Here is a 14,122-nt window from a genome sequence, read left to right on the forward strand (position 1 = left end):
CTCTGCTAGGAATTGTCTTGCAGCTCCTAGCTCTGTGGAGTTTAGGCCACGCCCCCTGCAGTCACGTGCTTCAGGTCCTGCAGCTCTGAAGTACGCATCTATTTGGTTGCTGCCCGCTCCACAGGTAGTTTTGAGCACTGTTCGCTTTACTCAGGACACGTGCACTGGCTCAGTGAGCAAGTTCAGTGCGGTGTCTTTGACACGTTCTATGCAGTCAGTGATTGACTTTCTATGCAGTCAGTGATTGACTTTCCATGCAGTCAGTGATTGACTTTCTATGCAGTCAGTGATTGACTTTCTATACAGTCAGTGATTGACTTTCCATACAGTCAATGATTGACTTTCCATACAGTCAATGATTGACTTTCCATGCAGTAAGTGATTGACTTTCTATGCAGTCAGTGATTGACTTTCTATGCAGTCAGTGATTGACTTTCTATGCAGTCAGTGATTGACTTTCCATGCAGTCAGTGATTGACTTTCCATACAGTCAGTGTGTTATGATGAGTCACCGAAGGAGGAAAAAACAAAACACCAGCTAAGTCCAGAAAAACCAGAGAGGTTGGCAGCTATCAGATTGCAGACCACTGGACCTATCCACAACAACTAGCAATAGCCGTGGGGGGTTCCTACGGTGCCCTAGACCCCTCGATCACAGCCGGAGAACTACATAGCCTAAAGACAGAAAGGGGAAAAACTAAACTGCCCCAGAGCAGACCCCAAAGCAATAGGCAGCCCCCAACATATAATGACGGTGAAGCAAGATGAAAACACTAACACAGATAGAAAGATAGGTTGAGCAAATGATGGGGCCCAAGCCAACTACATAGGACAGGATAGGAAAGCTGCTGTCTGCCATCCGCAAAAACCCTATCAAAATGAGCCAACCGACTGATAGGAAAAACAGGCCTGAAGTCGCTAGGCTTCAAAAGACTATATCAGCACTCAGGTATATTCTGAAAACAGAGCAAAAGATCAACAGATCAGAGACAAAAATGGAATTCAGCTCACCCCCGGCCGGGGATGGCAGAACTCCCAAAAAACAAGGCAAAACAAAAACAAAACTGAAGAGTACAAAGCAGAGCAGAAAAACTTAGCTTTGAGATGCAGGAATCAGACTGGTCTCCAAGAATCCAGCAGGAAAATCACCAGCCAGGAAGAAGGGCATTGGCAGCCTTATATCCAGTCCTCAATTCCAGCCACCCAGTCATCTAGCTGCCCAGGTGTTTGGTAATCAGCCTCACTACCTTCCTTCACCAGAGGAGGGAGTTCATCAGACCTCAATGGTGAAGGGAAAAATGAACTCACAACACAGTGATTGACTTTCCATGCAGTCAGTGATTGACTTTCTATGCAGTCAGTGATTGACTTTCCATACAGTCAGTGATTGACTTTCTATACAGTCAGTGATTGACTTTCCATACAGTCAGTGATTGACTTTCTATGCAGTCAGTGATTGACTTTCTATGCAGTCAGTGATTGACTCTATGCAGTCAGTGATTGACATTCTATGCAGTCAGTGATTGACATTCTATGCAGTCAGTGATTGACTTTCTATGCAGTCAGTGATTGACTTTCTATGCAGTCAGTGCTTGACTTTCTATGCAGTCAGTGATTGACTTTCTATGCAGTCAGTGATTGACTTTCTATGCAGTCAGTGATTGACTTTCTATGCAGTCAGTGATTGACTCTATACAGTCAGTGACTGACTTTCCATGCAGTCAGTGATTGACTTTCTATGCAGTCAGTGATTGACTTTCCATGCAGTCAGTGATTGACTTTCTATGCAGTCAGTGATTGACTTTATACATTCAGTGATTGACTTTCTATGCAGTCAGTGATTGACTTTCTATGCAGTCAGTGATTGACTTTCTTTGCAGTCAGTGATTGATTTTCTATGCAGTCAGTGATTGATTTTCTATAGTCAGTGATTAACTTTCTATGCAGTCAGTGATTGACTTTCTATACAGTGAGTGATTGACTTTCTATGCAGTCAGTGATTGACTTTCTATGCAGTCAGTGATTGACTCTATACAGTCAGTGATTGACGTTCTATGCAGTCAGTGATTGACTTTTTATGCAGTCAGTGATTGACTTTCTATACAGTCAGTGATTGACTTTCTATACAGTCAGTGATTGACTTTCTATGCAGTCAGTGATTAACTTTTTATGCAGTCAGTGATTGACTTTCTATGCAGTCAATGATTGATTTTCTATACAGTTAACAATGGTTTTTCTATTCTTATTTTCAGAAAGTAAAAGTGGGGATTTTTTCAAGGGCAGCGGAGAGTGAATATCAATGGCTGAAAACAAAGCTGGAATCTCTATCCTTTGTAAAGAGCATCCAGCCTTATTGCATCTCCAACAATGGGCTGGGCGAGTTCTCGAGTAACGTTTCGAGGTGTGACTTTGGCATTCTGTATCATACCAAGAATAGAGGACGAGTCAATCTCACTGACGTCACAGACTCTCTGTATGACGAGGAGCTACAAGAGCTGTTCAAGTACCTGGGTAAGAGATAGTGATGGGACCTTGGGAGAGGACGGATTAATACAGGAATGAAGCCATAGAGACTCCTCCGAGGTGTCGAGCACAATTATTAATTATTTATTAGGATTAGTCAACATCCGATGGGAGAAGTCCCTTCTCACTGCCCTGACACTGAAAGTGAATGGTGAGGCCATATTGTACATCTAGTCATTGATCGATGGTCACCATCAACCTGAGTGGGAACATTGGTGATGGTATTGCACTCAATCTGTTGGAAAACTACAACTCCCAGCATGCACTGATTACAGATCATAATACCCATTATATTTCTGATGGGCATTGGCTTCAATGGTACCCAATCCACATTGTTACTCATGGATGGCTGTCAGCGAGGAACTCAACCTCCACCTCTAGAGACTCGCTATTATCCTCATGTACGAGCACAGCGCCATCACCAGGTGTACCCAGGCACATGCTGGAGCCCACGCACACTGGGGCCCACTTTGCCCAGGTTTCAATTTGTGACATCTGCTGTGCAAGTGCCGGTGATGTGTGCACTACATGCATGGGGCGGACTCAACACCCAAACCCACTTCATAGGGCACAGGTGGCGGCTGTGGTACACAGCTGGCATCGGAGCTAACTTCAATCACAGCAGTAAGAGTCCCAAATAATAGGTGGAAAGGGGGAAGGTGTCCATTATGAAGCCCATTGATCTCTGCTCTAAAAATTGATTGCGAGGGCTGGAGGCATTGTGGTGACAGCTAGGGGCCTTGTGAAGACCACCATGCCACCTATGACGCCCAACCAGGGGAGATCGTACATTCACAATACATCAGGTGAAAGGTGAACTCGAATTCGCCCGTTTGTGCAGATTTTCCAGGGAAATTTGATTTGCACAATTTGAGGCCAACAGCATCATGACTTCACCGCGTGCACCATGACCTTTGTGTGATCATGCGTGGAACCTTCCCGGTGCCATGATGGTTGGAAGTCCGGCACAATGTGAGAGGCCCGAAGATTCCAACGTGAGCGGCGGGAATAAAAAAATGTGACAAGGACTGGACGGGTGGTGGTGGGTAGCAGAGGGGCCACAGAGGTGAGTATGAAGATTTTATTATTTTTTTTAACCTTTTTATGGCCCATTATTGTTCAGAAAAATGGTGGCAAGCGGTCCTCATGAATCCGCGAGACAGCGAATGACAAAAACATTCCGCACTTTGTCGAAAGTAGAATTAAAATTAAAAGTAAATTCTCATCTCTAAGAGCAATATTAGTCCACAACTGATCTAGGGACCCCTGGTTTATCTACCCTGGGGGGCTGAACAAAAATTAAGTAACAGGTCTTATCACCACCTGTGACATAAAATCTAAAAATACAAAGATCCACATACTTGGCACAGCTTTATGCGGAACAGTCTGAACCACTAAGACATCATCATATTCTCCCCGGACATTGAACGACAAGATAGGAGAAAAGAAAAATGGCAAAAATCCAGTTTTTTTTTTGTTTTGCTTACCAAAAATGGAGGAAATAAAGATCAGAACGACATCAAATTGTGAATGATAAAACACAGCCTGCACCTTAAAAAACAAACACTGACAGTGCGCTCATCTGAAAAGTACAAAAAATGACCGATCTTGGAAGGTGAGGGAGAAAAATTGAAAATTAAGAGGGGCCTAACTCTGTCACATCGAGGGTCCGCATCAACCTGGAGCCGACCCTAAGTGAGGGGCTCCTCCGATCTTCTGAGCGACTAAAGTAATGAATGGAAGACGAGAAAAGTGGGGCAGACGAGCGCAGCTCTGGGGAAACTAGACGACACCGTCCACATGTGGTGCACAGAGTAGAAGAAGCGCCATGATAGGACCTCAGTCTCTCCAGGCCGGGCTCTGATCCCATCTGGTTTTATTATTATCTGTAATCTCAGTCTTGTGATTCTAACGAGAGAATTTTATATTCCCGATTTACAGGAAAGGAGAACGTGATTGTGGTGATCGATGACCTGACGGACAGCGGGGAGGGGCGGAAGACGGAGATCCTGAAGGGTCAGCCCAAGCTCGGGTCACTGGCCGCCGACGTGTTCCTGTTCTCCGAAGATGAGAAGAAGAGAAATAAGGAAAGTGTCTACTAGGAAGGATCCGGTGATACAGGCGGCTCAGACCTACGAGGAAGAATGGCGGTGATCAGGGGGAACGCCGCTCGCTCTCCAGCACATACCGTAGGTGATATCATCGGAAACCTCCTCACCGAGCCGCCATGGAGTAATAATCTATAACGAGGCTCCACTACACATCAACCAATCAGTTATTATGTGACATTCTTCAGCCTTGATCTCATTCACAAAATAATTAATACATCAGAAATCTCAATGCTGCCAAGCCTCTACGAGCGCAGGACCCGCGTGTAACACTCTGAGGTCCCTAGGACTGCATCCAACCATTGCAAGCTTAACGCTAGAACCGCTCCGGCACTGTCCAAGAGACCTCCACATATACGGCGGCCATGTGACCACAGATATGACCTACAGATTTCTTAAAGGGAAGAAATCATCTGAAAATGATCGATTGCTTCAATCAAGATTTCGAGTAAAATGCATTTTTTTTTTTTACAAAATATTTTTTTTATTAAATTACATTTTGCGTTAAAAATGAAAAGTAGTACTCTCGCTATTTTCACACCAGACACTGAGGCTTTGTAGACTAATTTCATATTTCAAGAAATGCACACGTACATTAGCAGCAAACACCGGACTCTGCCTCTGTCATTTGTATTGAAGTGTGTGGTCATTGTACAGGAGGGGGGAGGAGGTGAGCTGTGACATCCCATATTGTGAATGGTGGATCTCTGTATTATCTACTGTGTATAGAAGTGTTATCAGTCATTGTACAGGAGGAGGTGAGCTGTGACATCCCCTATTGTGAATAGTGGATCCTGTATCATCAGCTGTATATAGAGGTGCTATCAGTCATTGTACAGGACGAGGTGAGCTGTGACATCTATTGTGAATGGTGGATCTCTGTATTATCAGCTGTATAGAGGTGCTATCAGTCATTGTACAGGAGGAGGTGAGCTGTGACATCCCCTATTGTAAATAGTGGATCCTGTATCATCAGCTGTATATAGAGGTGCTATCAGTCATTGTACAGGAGGAGGTGAGCTGTGACATCTATTGTGAATGGTGGATCTCTGTATTATCAGCTGTATAGAGGTGCTATCAGTCATTGTACAGGAGGAGGTGAGCTGTGACATCCCCTATTGTAAATAGTGGATCCTGTATCATCAGCTGTATATAGAGGTGTTATCAGTCATTGTACAGGAGGAGGTGAGCTGTGACATCCCCTATTGTAAATAGTGGATCCTGTATTATCAGCTGTATATAGAGGTGCTATCAGTCATTGTACAGGAGGAGGTGAGCTGTGACATCCCCTATTGTGAATAGTGGATCCTGTATCATCAGCTGTATATACACGGACCCCGGAGAACAGATGCAGCCCATTTTTACCATTCAGACCCCAGGGGAAGCTGGATGTTCTCCTGTAGTAATTGTCACCCAGCTTTCCCAGAGTCAGACACAATCTAGAATACGTAAAGACACCAGAGGGCGATTCCTCCATAATCTGAGGACGTCACAGTGACGTAACCTGAAACTCGTGGGGCCAAACAGAAATCTCCATCATGGCCCCGGCCCAAACATCATAATTGGTCTGTTCATATGGTCCATAAGGACTATTTGGGCCCCTCAGGCTCCAGGGCCCGGGTGCGACTGCAACCTCTGCGTCCACTATGGCTCCCTCCCTGTTCTGAGCCCTGTAATGTGCAGGGCTTTCCTATCAGCGCAGCTTGTGTCATGTTCCTCTGCTCCACTGTTACTCCAGTCCTTCCCCTTTAAGGCGATGCAGCAGAGTCGTCCATCTCCAGTCCTTCCCCTTTAAGGCGATGCAGCAGAGTCGTCCATCTCCAGACCTTCCTCTTTAAGGCGATGCAGCAGAGTTTTCCCTCTCCAGTCCTTCCCCTTCAAGGCGATGCAGCAGAGTCGTCCCTCTCCAGTCCTTCCCCTTTAAGGCGATGCAGCAGAGTCGTCCATCTCCAGTCCTTCCCCTTTAAGGCGATGCAGCAGAGTCGTCCATCTCCAGACCTTCCTCTTTAAGGCGATGCAGCAGAGTTTTCCCTCTCCAGTCCTTCCCCTTCAAGGCGATGCAGCAGAGTCGTCCCTCTCCAGTCCTTCCCCTTTAAGGCGATGCAGCAGAGTCGTCCATCTCCAGTCCTTCCCCTTTAAGGCGATGCAGCAGAGTCGTCCATCTCCAGCACTTCCCCTTTAAGGCGATGCAGCAGAGTCGTCCCTCTCCAGCACTTCCCCTTTAAGGAGATGCAGCAGAGTCGTCCATCTCCAGCACTTCCCCTTTAAGGAGATGCAGCAGAGTCGTCCCTCTCCAGTCCTTCCCCTTTAAGGCGATGCAGCAGAGTCGTCCCTCTCCAGTCCTTCCCCTTTAAGTGATGCAGCAGTCGTCCCTCTTCAGACCTTCCCCTTTAAGGCGATGCAGCAGAGTCGTCCATCTCCAGTCCTTCCCCTTTAAGGCGATGCAGCAGAGTCGTCCATCTCCAGCACTTCCCCTTTAAGGAGATGCAGCAGAGTCGTCCCTCTCCAGCACTTCCCCTTTAAGGCGATGCAGCAGAGTCGTCCATCTCCAGCACTTCCCCTTTAAGGAGATGCAGCAGAGTCGTCCCTCTCCAGTCCTTCCCCTTTAAGGCGATGCAGCAGAGTCGTCCCTCTCCAGTCCTTCCCCTTTAAGGCGATGCAGCAGAGTCGTCCCTCTCCAGTCCTTCCCCTTTAAGTGATGCAGCAGTCGTCCCTCTTCAGACCTTCCCCTTTAAGGCGATGCAGCAGAGTCGTCCCTCTCCAGTCCTTCCCCTTTTAAGTGATGCAGCAGAGTTTTCCCTCTCCAGTCCTTCCCTTTTAAGGCGATGCAGCAGAGTTTTCCCTCTCCAGCACTTCCCCTTTAAGGCGATGCAGCAGAGCCGTCCCTCTCCAGTCCTTCCCCTTTGAAGTGATGCAGCAGAGTTATCCCTTTCCAGTCCTTCCCCTTTAAGGCGATACAGCAGAGTTTTCCCTCTCCAGACCTTCCCCTTTAAGGCGAAGCAGCAGTTTTCCCTCTCCAGACCTTCCCCTTTAAGGCGAAGCAGCAGAGTTTTCCCTCTCCAGTCCTTCCCCTTTAAGGCGATGCAGCAGAGTTATCCCTCTCCAGTCCTTGCCCTTTAAGGTGATGCAGCAGAGTTTTCCCTCTCCAGACCTTCCCCTTTAATTTTCCCTCTCCAGGCCTTCCCCTTTAAGGCGATGCAGCAGAGTTTTCCCTCTCCAGACCTTCCCCTTTAAGGCGATGCAGCAGAGTCGTTCCTCTCCAGCACTTCCCGTTTAAAGCGATGAAGCAGAGTCGTCCCTCTCCAGACCTTCCCCTTTAAGGCGATGCAGCAGTTTTCCCTCTCCAGACCTTCCCCTTTTAAGCGATGCAGCAGAGATTTCCCTCTCCAGTCCTTCCCCTTTTATGGCGATGAAGCAGAGTCGTCCCTCTCCAGACCTTCCCCTTTAAGGCGAAGCAGCAGTTTTCCCTCTCCAGACCTTCCCCTTTTAAGCGATGCAGCAGAGATTTCCCTCTCCAGCACTTCCCCTTTAAGGCGATGCAGCAGAGTCGTCCATCTCCAGTCCTTCCCCTTTAAGGCGATGCAGCAGAGTTTTCCCTCTCCAGACCTTCCCCTTTATGGCGATGCAGCAGAGTTTTCCCTCTTCAGACCTTCCCCTTTTAGGCGATGCAGCAGAGTCGTCCCTCTCCAGACCTTCCCCTTTTAAGCGATGCAGCAGAGTTTTCCCTCTCCAGTCCTTCCCCTTTTATGGCGATGTAGCAGAGTTTCCCTCTCCAGTCCTTCCACTTTAAGGTGATGCAGCAGAGTTTTCCCTTTCCAGTCCTTCCCCTTTAAGGCGATACAGCAGAGTTTTCCCTCTCCAGTCCTTCCCCTTTAAGGTGATTCAGCAGAGTTTCTCTCCAGACCTTCCCCTTTAAAGCGATGCAGCAGAATTTTCCCTCTCCAGACCTTCCCCTTTAAAGCGATGTAGCAGAGTTTTCCCTCTCCAGTCCTTCCCCTTTAAGGCGGTGCAGCAGTTTTCCCTTTCCAGACCTTCCCCTTTAAGGCGATGCAGCAGAGGTTTCCCTCTCCAGACCTTCCCCTTTAAGGCGATGCAGCAGCAGTTTTCCCTCTCCAGTCCTTCCTCTTTAAGGCGATGCAGCAGAGGTTTCCCTCTCCAGACCTTCCCCTTTAAGGCGATGCAGCAGAGTTTTCTCTCTCCAGTCTTTCCCCTTTAAGGCGATGCAGCAGAGTTTTCCCTTTCCAGTCCTTCCTCTTTAAGGTGATACAGCAGAGTTTTCCCTCTCCAGACCTTCCCCTTTAAGGCAATGCAGCAGAGTTTTCCTTCTCCAGACCTTCCTCTTTAAGGCGATGCAGCAGTTTTCCCTCTCCAGTCCTTCCCCTTTAAGGCGAAGCAGCAGAGTTTTCCCTCTCCAGTCCTTCCCCTTTAAGGCGATGCAGCAGAGTTTTCCCTCTCCAGACCTTCCCCTTTAAGGCGATGCAGCAGAGTTTTCCCTTACCAGTCCTTCCTCTTTAAGGCGATACAGCAGAGTTTTCCCTCTCCAGACCTTCCCCTTTAAGGCGATGCAGCAGAGTTTTCCTTCTCCAGACCTTCCCCTTTAAGGCGATGCAGCAGAGTTTTCCCTCTCCAGACCTTCCCCTTTAAGGCGATGCAGCAGAGTTTTCCCTTTCCAGTCCTTCCTCTTTAAGGCGATACAGCAGAGTTTTCCCTCTCCAGACCTTCCCCTTTATGCGATGCAGCAGAGTTTTCCTTCTCCAGACCTTCCCCTTTAAGGCGATGCAGCAGAGTCGTCCCTCTCCAGTCCTTCCCCTTTAAGGCGATGCAGCAGTCGTCCATCAACAGCACTTCCCCTTTAAGGCAATGCAGCAGAGTCGTCCCTCTCCAGCACTTCCCCTTTAAGGCTATGCAGCAGTCGTCCATCTCCAGTCCTTCCCCTTTAAGGCGATGAAGCAGAGTTTTCCCTCTCCAGTCCTTCCCTTTTAAGGCGACGCAGCAGAGTTTTCCCTCTCCAGACCTTCCCCTTTATGGCGATGCAGCAGAGTTTTCCCTCTTCAGACCTTCCTCTTTTAGGCGATGCAGCAGAGTCGTCCCTCTCCAGTCCTTCTCCTTTAAAGTGATGTAGCAGAGTTTTCCCTCTCCAGTCCTTCCACTTTAAGGTGATGCAGCAGAGTTTTCCCTTTCCAGTCCTTCCCCTTTAAGGCGATGCAGCAGAGTTTTCCCTCTCCAGACCTTCCCCTTTAAAGCGATGTAGCAGAGTTTTCCCTCTCCAGTCCTTCCCCTTTAAGGCGGTGCAGCAGAGTTTTCCCTCTCCAGACCTTCCCCTTTAAGCCGATGCAGCAGAGTTTTCCCTCTCCAGACCTTCCCCTTTAAAGCGATGTAGCAGAGTTTTCCCTCTCCAGTCCTTCCCCTTTAAGGCGGTGCAGCAGAGTTTTCCCTCTCCAGACCTTCCCCTTTAAGGCGATGCAGCAGTTTTCCCTTTCAAGACCTTCCCCTTTAAGGCGATGCAGCAGAGTTTTCCCTCTCCAGACCTTCCCCTTTAAGGCGATGCAGCAGCAGTTTTCCCTCTCCAGTCCTTCCTCTTTAAGGCGATGCAGCAGAGTTTTCCCTTTCCAGTCCTTCCCCTTTAAGGCGATGCAGCATAGTTTTCTCTCTCCAGTCTTTCCCCTTTAAGGTGATGCAGCAGAGTTTTCCATCTCCAGACCTTCCCCTTTAAGGCGATGCAGCAGAGTTTTCCCTTTCCAGTCCTTCTTCTTTAAGGTGATACAGCAGAGTTTTCCCTCTCCAGACCTTCCCCTTTAAGGCGATGCAGCAGAGTTTTCCTTCTCCAGACCTTCCTCTTTAAGGCGATGCAGCAGTTTTCCCTCTCCAGTCCTTCCCCTTTAAGGCGAAGCAGCAGAGTTTTCCCTCTCCAGTCCTTCCCCTTTAAGGCGATGCAGCAGAGTTTTCCTTCTCCAGACCTTACCCTTTAAGGCAATGCAGCAGAGTTTTCCCTCTCCAGACCTTCCCCTTTAAGTCGATGCAGCAGAGTTTTCCCTTACCAGTCCTTCCTCTTTAAGGCGATACAGCAGAGTTTTCTCTCTCCAGACCTTCCCCTGTAAGGCGATGCAGTAGTTTTCCCTCTCCAGACCTTCCCCTTTAAGGCGATGCAGCAGAGTTTTCCCTCTCCAGACCTTCCCCTTTATGCGATGCAGCAGAGTTTTCCTTCTCCAGACCTTCCCCTTTAAGGCGATGCAGCAGAGTTTTCCCTCTCCAGTCCTTCCTCTTTAAGGCGATGCAGCAGAGTTTTCCCTCTTCAGTCCTTCCTCTTTAAGGCGATGCAGCAGAGTTTTCCCTCTCCAGTCCTTCCTCTTTAAGGCGATGCAGCAGAGTTTTCCCACTCCAGTCCTTCCCCTTTAAGGCGATGCAGCAGAGTTTTCCCTCTCCAGTCCTTCCTCATTAAGGCGATGCAGCAGAGTTTTCTGTTATGATTGAGTCACCGTAGGAGGCAGACACAAAAATAGACGCTACGTCCAGAAAACCAGAGAAGTTGGCAACTATCAGATTGCAGACCCCTGAACCTATCAACACAACTAGCAGTAGCCGTGGGGGGTTCCTACGATGCCCTAGACCCCTCGATCACAGCCGGAGAGCTAAATAGCCTAAAGACAGAAAAGGAAATCTAAACTGCCCCAGAGCAGACCCCAAAGTAAAAGGCAGCCCCCAACATATGACGGTGAAGCAAGATGAAAAAACACTCACACAGATAGAAAGATAGGCTGAGCAAAAGATGGGGCCCAAGCTAACTAAACAGAACAGGAAAGGAAGGTTGCTGTCTGCAATCTGCCAAAACCCTATCAAAGACATAAGCCAACAAGCTGATATGGAAAAAGACCCTGAAGCAGCTAGACTTCAAAAACTAAATCAGCACTCAGGTATTTTCAGAAGACAGAGCTAAAGGAATTCAGCTCACCCCAGAAGGGAATGGCAGAAATCCAGAAAAACAAAGCAAAACAAAGTCAAAGCACAAATGCAAAAAGCCGAGCAGAAAACTTAGCTTTAGAAGAGCAGGAATTCAGACTGGTCCCCAAGGATCCCACAGAGAAATCACCCGCAGGGCAGAAGGGCGTCGGCAGCCTTATATCCAGTCAGTAACTCCACTCAGCCAGTCATCATCATCAGGCTCAGGTGTTTTATAATCAGGCTCACTACCTTTCTTTACCAGAAGAGGGAGTTCCTCGGGCCTTAGTAGTGAAGGGGAAAATGAACTCACAACAGTTTTCCCTCTCCAGTCCTTCCTCTTTAAGGTGAAGCAGCAGAGTTTTTCCTCTCCAGTCCTTCCTCTTTAAGGCGATGCAGCAGAGTTTTCCCTCTCCAGTCCTTCCCCTTTAAAGCGATGCAGCAGAGTTTTCCCTCTCCAGACCTTCCTCTTTAAGGTGATGCAGCAGAGTTTTCCCTCTCCAGACCTTCCCCTTTAAGGCGATGCAGCAGAGTTTTCTCTCTCCAGTCCTTCCCCTTTAAGGCGAAGCAGCAGAGTTTTCCCTCTCCAGTCCTTCCCCTTTAAGGCGATGCAGCAGAGTTTTCCCTCTCCAGACCTTCCCCTTTAAGGAGATGCAGCAGAGTTTTCCCTCTCCAGACCTTCCCCTTTAAGGCGATGCAGCAGAGTTTTCCCTCTCCAGTCCTTCCCCTTTAAGGCGAAGCAGCAGAGTTTTCCCTCTCCAGTCCTTCCCCTTTAAGGTGATGCAGCAGAGTTTTCTCTCTCCAGTCCTTCCCCTTTAAGGTGATGCAGCAGAGTTTTCCCTCTCCAGTCCTTCCCCTTTAAGGTGATGCAGCAGAGTTTTCCCTCTCCAGACCTTCCCCTTTAAGGCGATGCAGCAGAGTTTTCTCTCTCCAGTCCTTCCCCTTTAAGGTGATGCAGCAGAGTTTTCCCTCTCCAGACCTTCCCCTTTAAGGTGATGCAGCAGAGTTTTCCCTCTCCAGACCTTCCCCTTTAAGGCGATGCAGCAGAGTTTTCTCTCTCCAGTCCTTCCCCTTTAAGGCGAAGCAGCAGAGTTTTCCCTCTCCAGTCCTTCCCCTTTAAGGTGATGCAGCAGAGTTTTCTCTCTCCAGTCCTTCCCCTTTAAGGTGATGCAGCAGAGTTTTCCCTCTCCAGTCCTTCCCCTTTAAGGCGATGCAGCAGAGTTATCCCTCTCCAGTCCTTGCCCTTTAAGGTGATGCAGCAGAGTTTTCCCTCTCCAGACCTTCCCCTTTAAGGCGATGCAGCAGAGTTTTCTCTCTCCAGTCCTTCCCCTTTAAGGTGATGCAGCAGAGTTTTCCCTCTCCAGACCTTCCCCTTTAAGGTGATGCAGCAGAGTTTTCCCTTTCCAGTCCTTCCTCTTTAAGGCGATACAGCAGAGTTTTCCCTCTCCAGGCCTTCCCCTTTAAGGCGATGCAGCAGAGTTTTCCCTCTCCAGACCTTCCCCTTTAAGGCGATGCAGCAGAGTCGTTCCTCTCCAGCACTTCCCGTTTAAAGCGATGAAGCAGAGTCGTCCCTCTCCAGACCTTCCCCTTTAAGGCGATGCAGCAGTTTTCCCTCTCCAGACCTTCCCCTTTTAAGCGATGCAGCAGAGATTTCCCTCTCCAGTCCTTCCCCTTTTATGGCGATGAAGCAGAGTCGTCCCTCTCCAGACCTTCCCCTTTAAGGCGAAGCAGCAGTTTTCCCTCTCCAGACCTTTCCCTTTTAAGCGATGCAGCAGAGATTTCCCTCTCCAGCACTTCCCCTTTAAGGCGATGCAGCAGAGTCGTCCGTCTCCAGTCCTTCCCCTTTAAGGCGATGCAGCAGTTTTCCCTCTCCAGACCTTCCCCTTTATGGCGATGCAGCAGAGTTTTCCCTCTTCAGACCTTCCCCTTTTAGGCGATGCAGCAGAGTCGTCCCTCTCCAGACCTTCCCCTTTTAAGCGATGCAGCAGAGTTTTCCCTCTCCAGTCCTTCCCCTTTTATGGCGATGGAGCAGAGTTTTCCCTCTCCAGACCTTCTCCTTTAAAGCGATGTAGCAGAGTTTTCCTTCTCCAGTCCTTCCACTTTAAGGTGATGCAGCAGAGTTTTCCCTTTCCAGTCCTTCCCCTTTAAGGCGATACAGCAGAGTTTTCCCTCTCCAGTCCTTCCCCTTTAAGGTGATTCAGCAGAGTTTCTCTCCAGACCTTCCCCTTTAAAGCGATGCAGCAGAATTTTCCCTCTCCAGACCTTCCCCTTTAAAGCGATGTAGCAGAGTTTTCCCTCTCCAGTCCTTCCCCTTTAAGGCGTTGCAGCAGTTTTCCCTTTCCAGACCTTCCCCTTTAAGGCGATGCAGCAGAGGTTTCCCTCTCCAGACCTTCCCCTTTAAGGCGATGCAGCAGCAGTTTTCCCTCTCCAGTCCTTCCTCTTTAAGGCAATGCAGCAGAGGTTTCCCTCTCCAGACCTTCCCCTTTAAGGCGATGCAGCAGAGTTTTCTCTCTCCAGTCTTTCCCCTTTAAGGCGATGCAGCAGAGTTTTCCCTT

General features: G+C 48.6%; 1 protein-coding gene across 3 annotated transcripts in view; it reads left to right on the forward strand.

The window, feature by feature from the left end:
* The window catches only part of LOC141073451 (uncharacterized), a 39,224-nt gene extending 34,040 nt beyond the window's left edge, over positions 1 to 5,184 (forward strand). The window contains exons 11-12 of one of the 3 annotated variants that reach the window (XM_073560680.1): positions 2,253 to 2,511; positions 4,465 to 5,184. In XM_073560680.1, the coding sequence (XP_073416781.1) occupies positions 2,253 to 2,511; positions 4,465 to 4,625 (420 nt within the window). In that variant the 3' untranslated portion in view covers positions 4,626 to 5,184. The remainder of the gene's footprint in view (positions 1 to 2,252; positions 2,512 to 4,464) is intronic. The other 2 variants (XM_073560678.1, XM_073560679.1) reach the window with 2 other exon arrangements.
* The last annotated feature ends 8,938 nt before the right edge of the window (positions 5,185 to 14,122 follow it).

This window comes from Dendrobates tinctorius, unplaced genomic scaffold (genome assembly GCF_039654945.1).
Source record: "Dendrobates tinctorius isolate UK_male_01 unplaced genomic scaffold, ASM3965494v1 ptg000301l, whole genome shotgun sequence".
In the NCBI taxonomy this organism is placed as follows: Eukaryota; Metazoa; Chordata; class Amphibia; order Anura; family Dendrobatidae; genus Dendrobates; species Dendrobates tinctorius.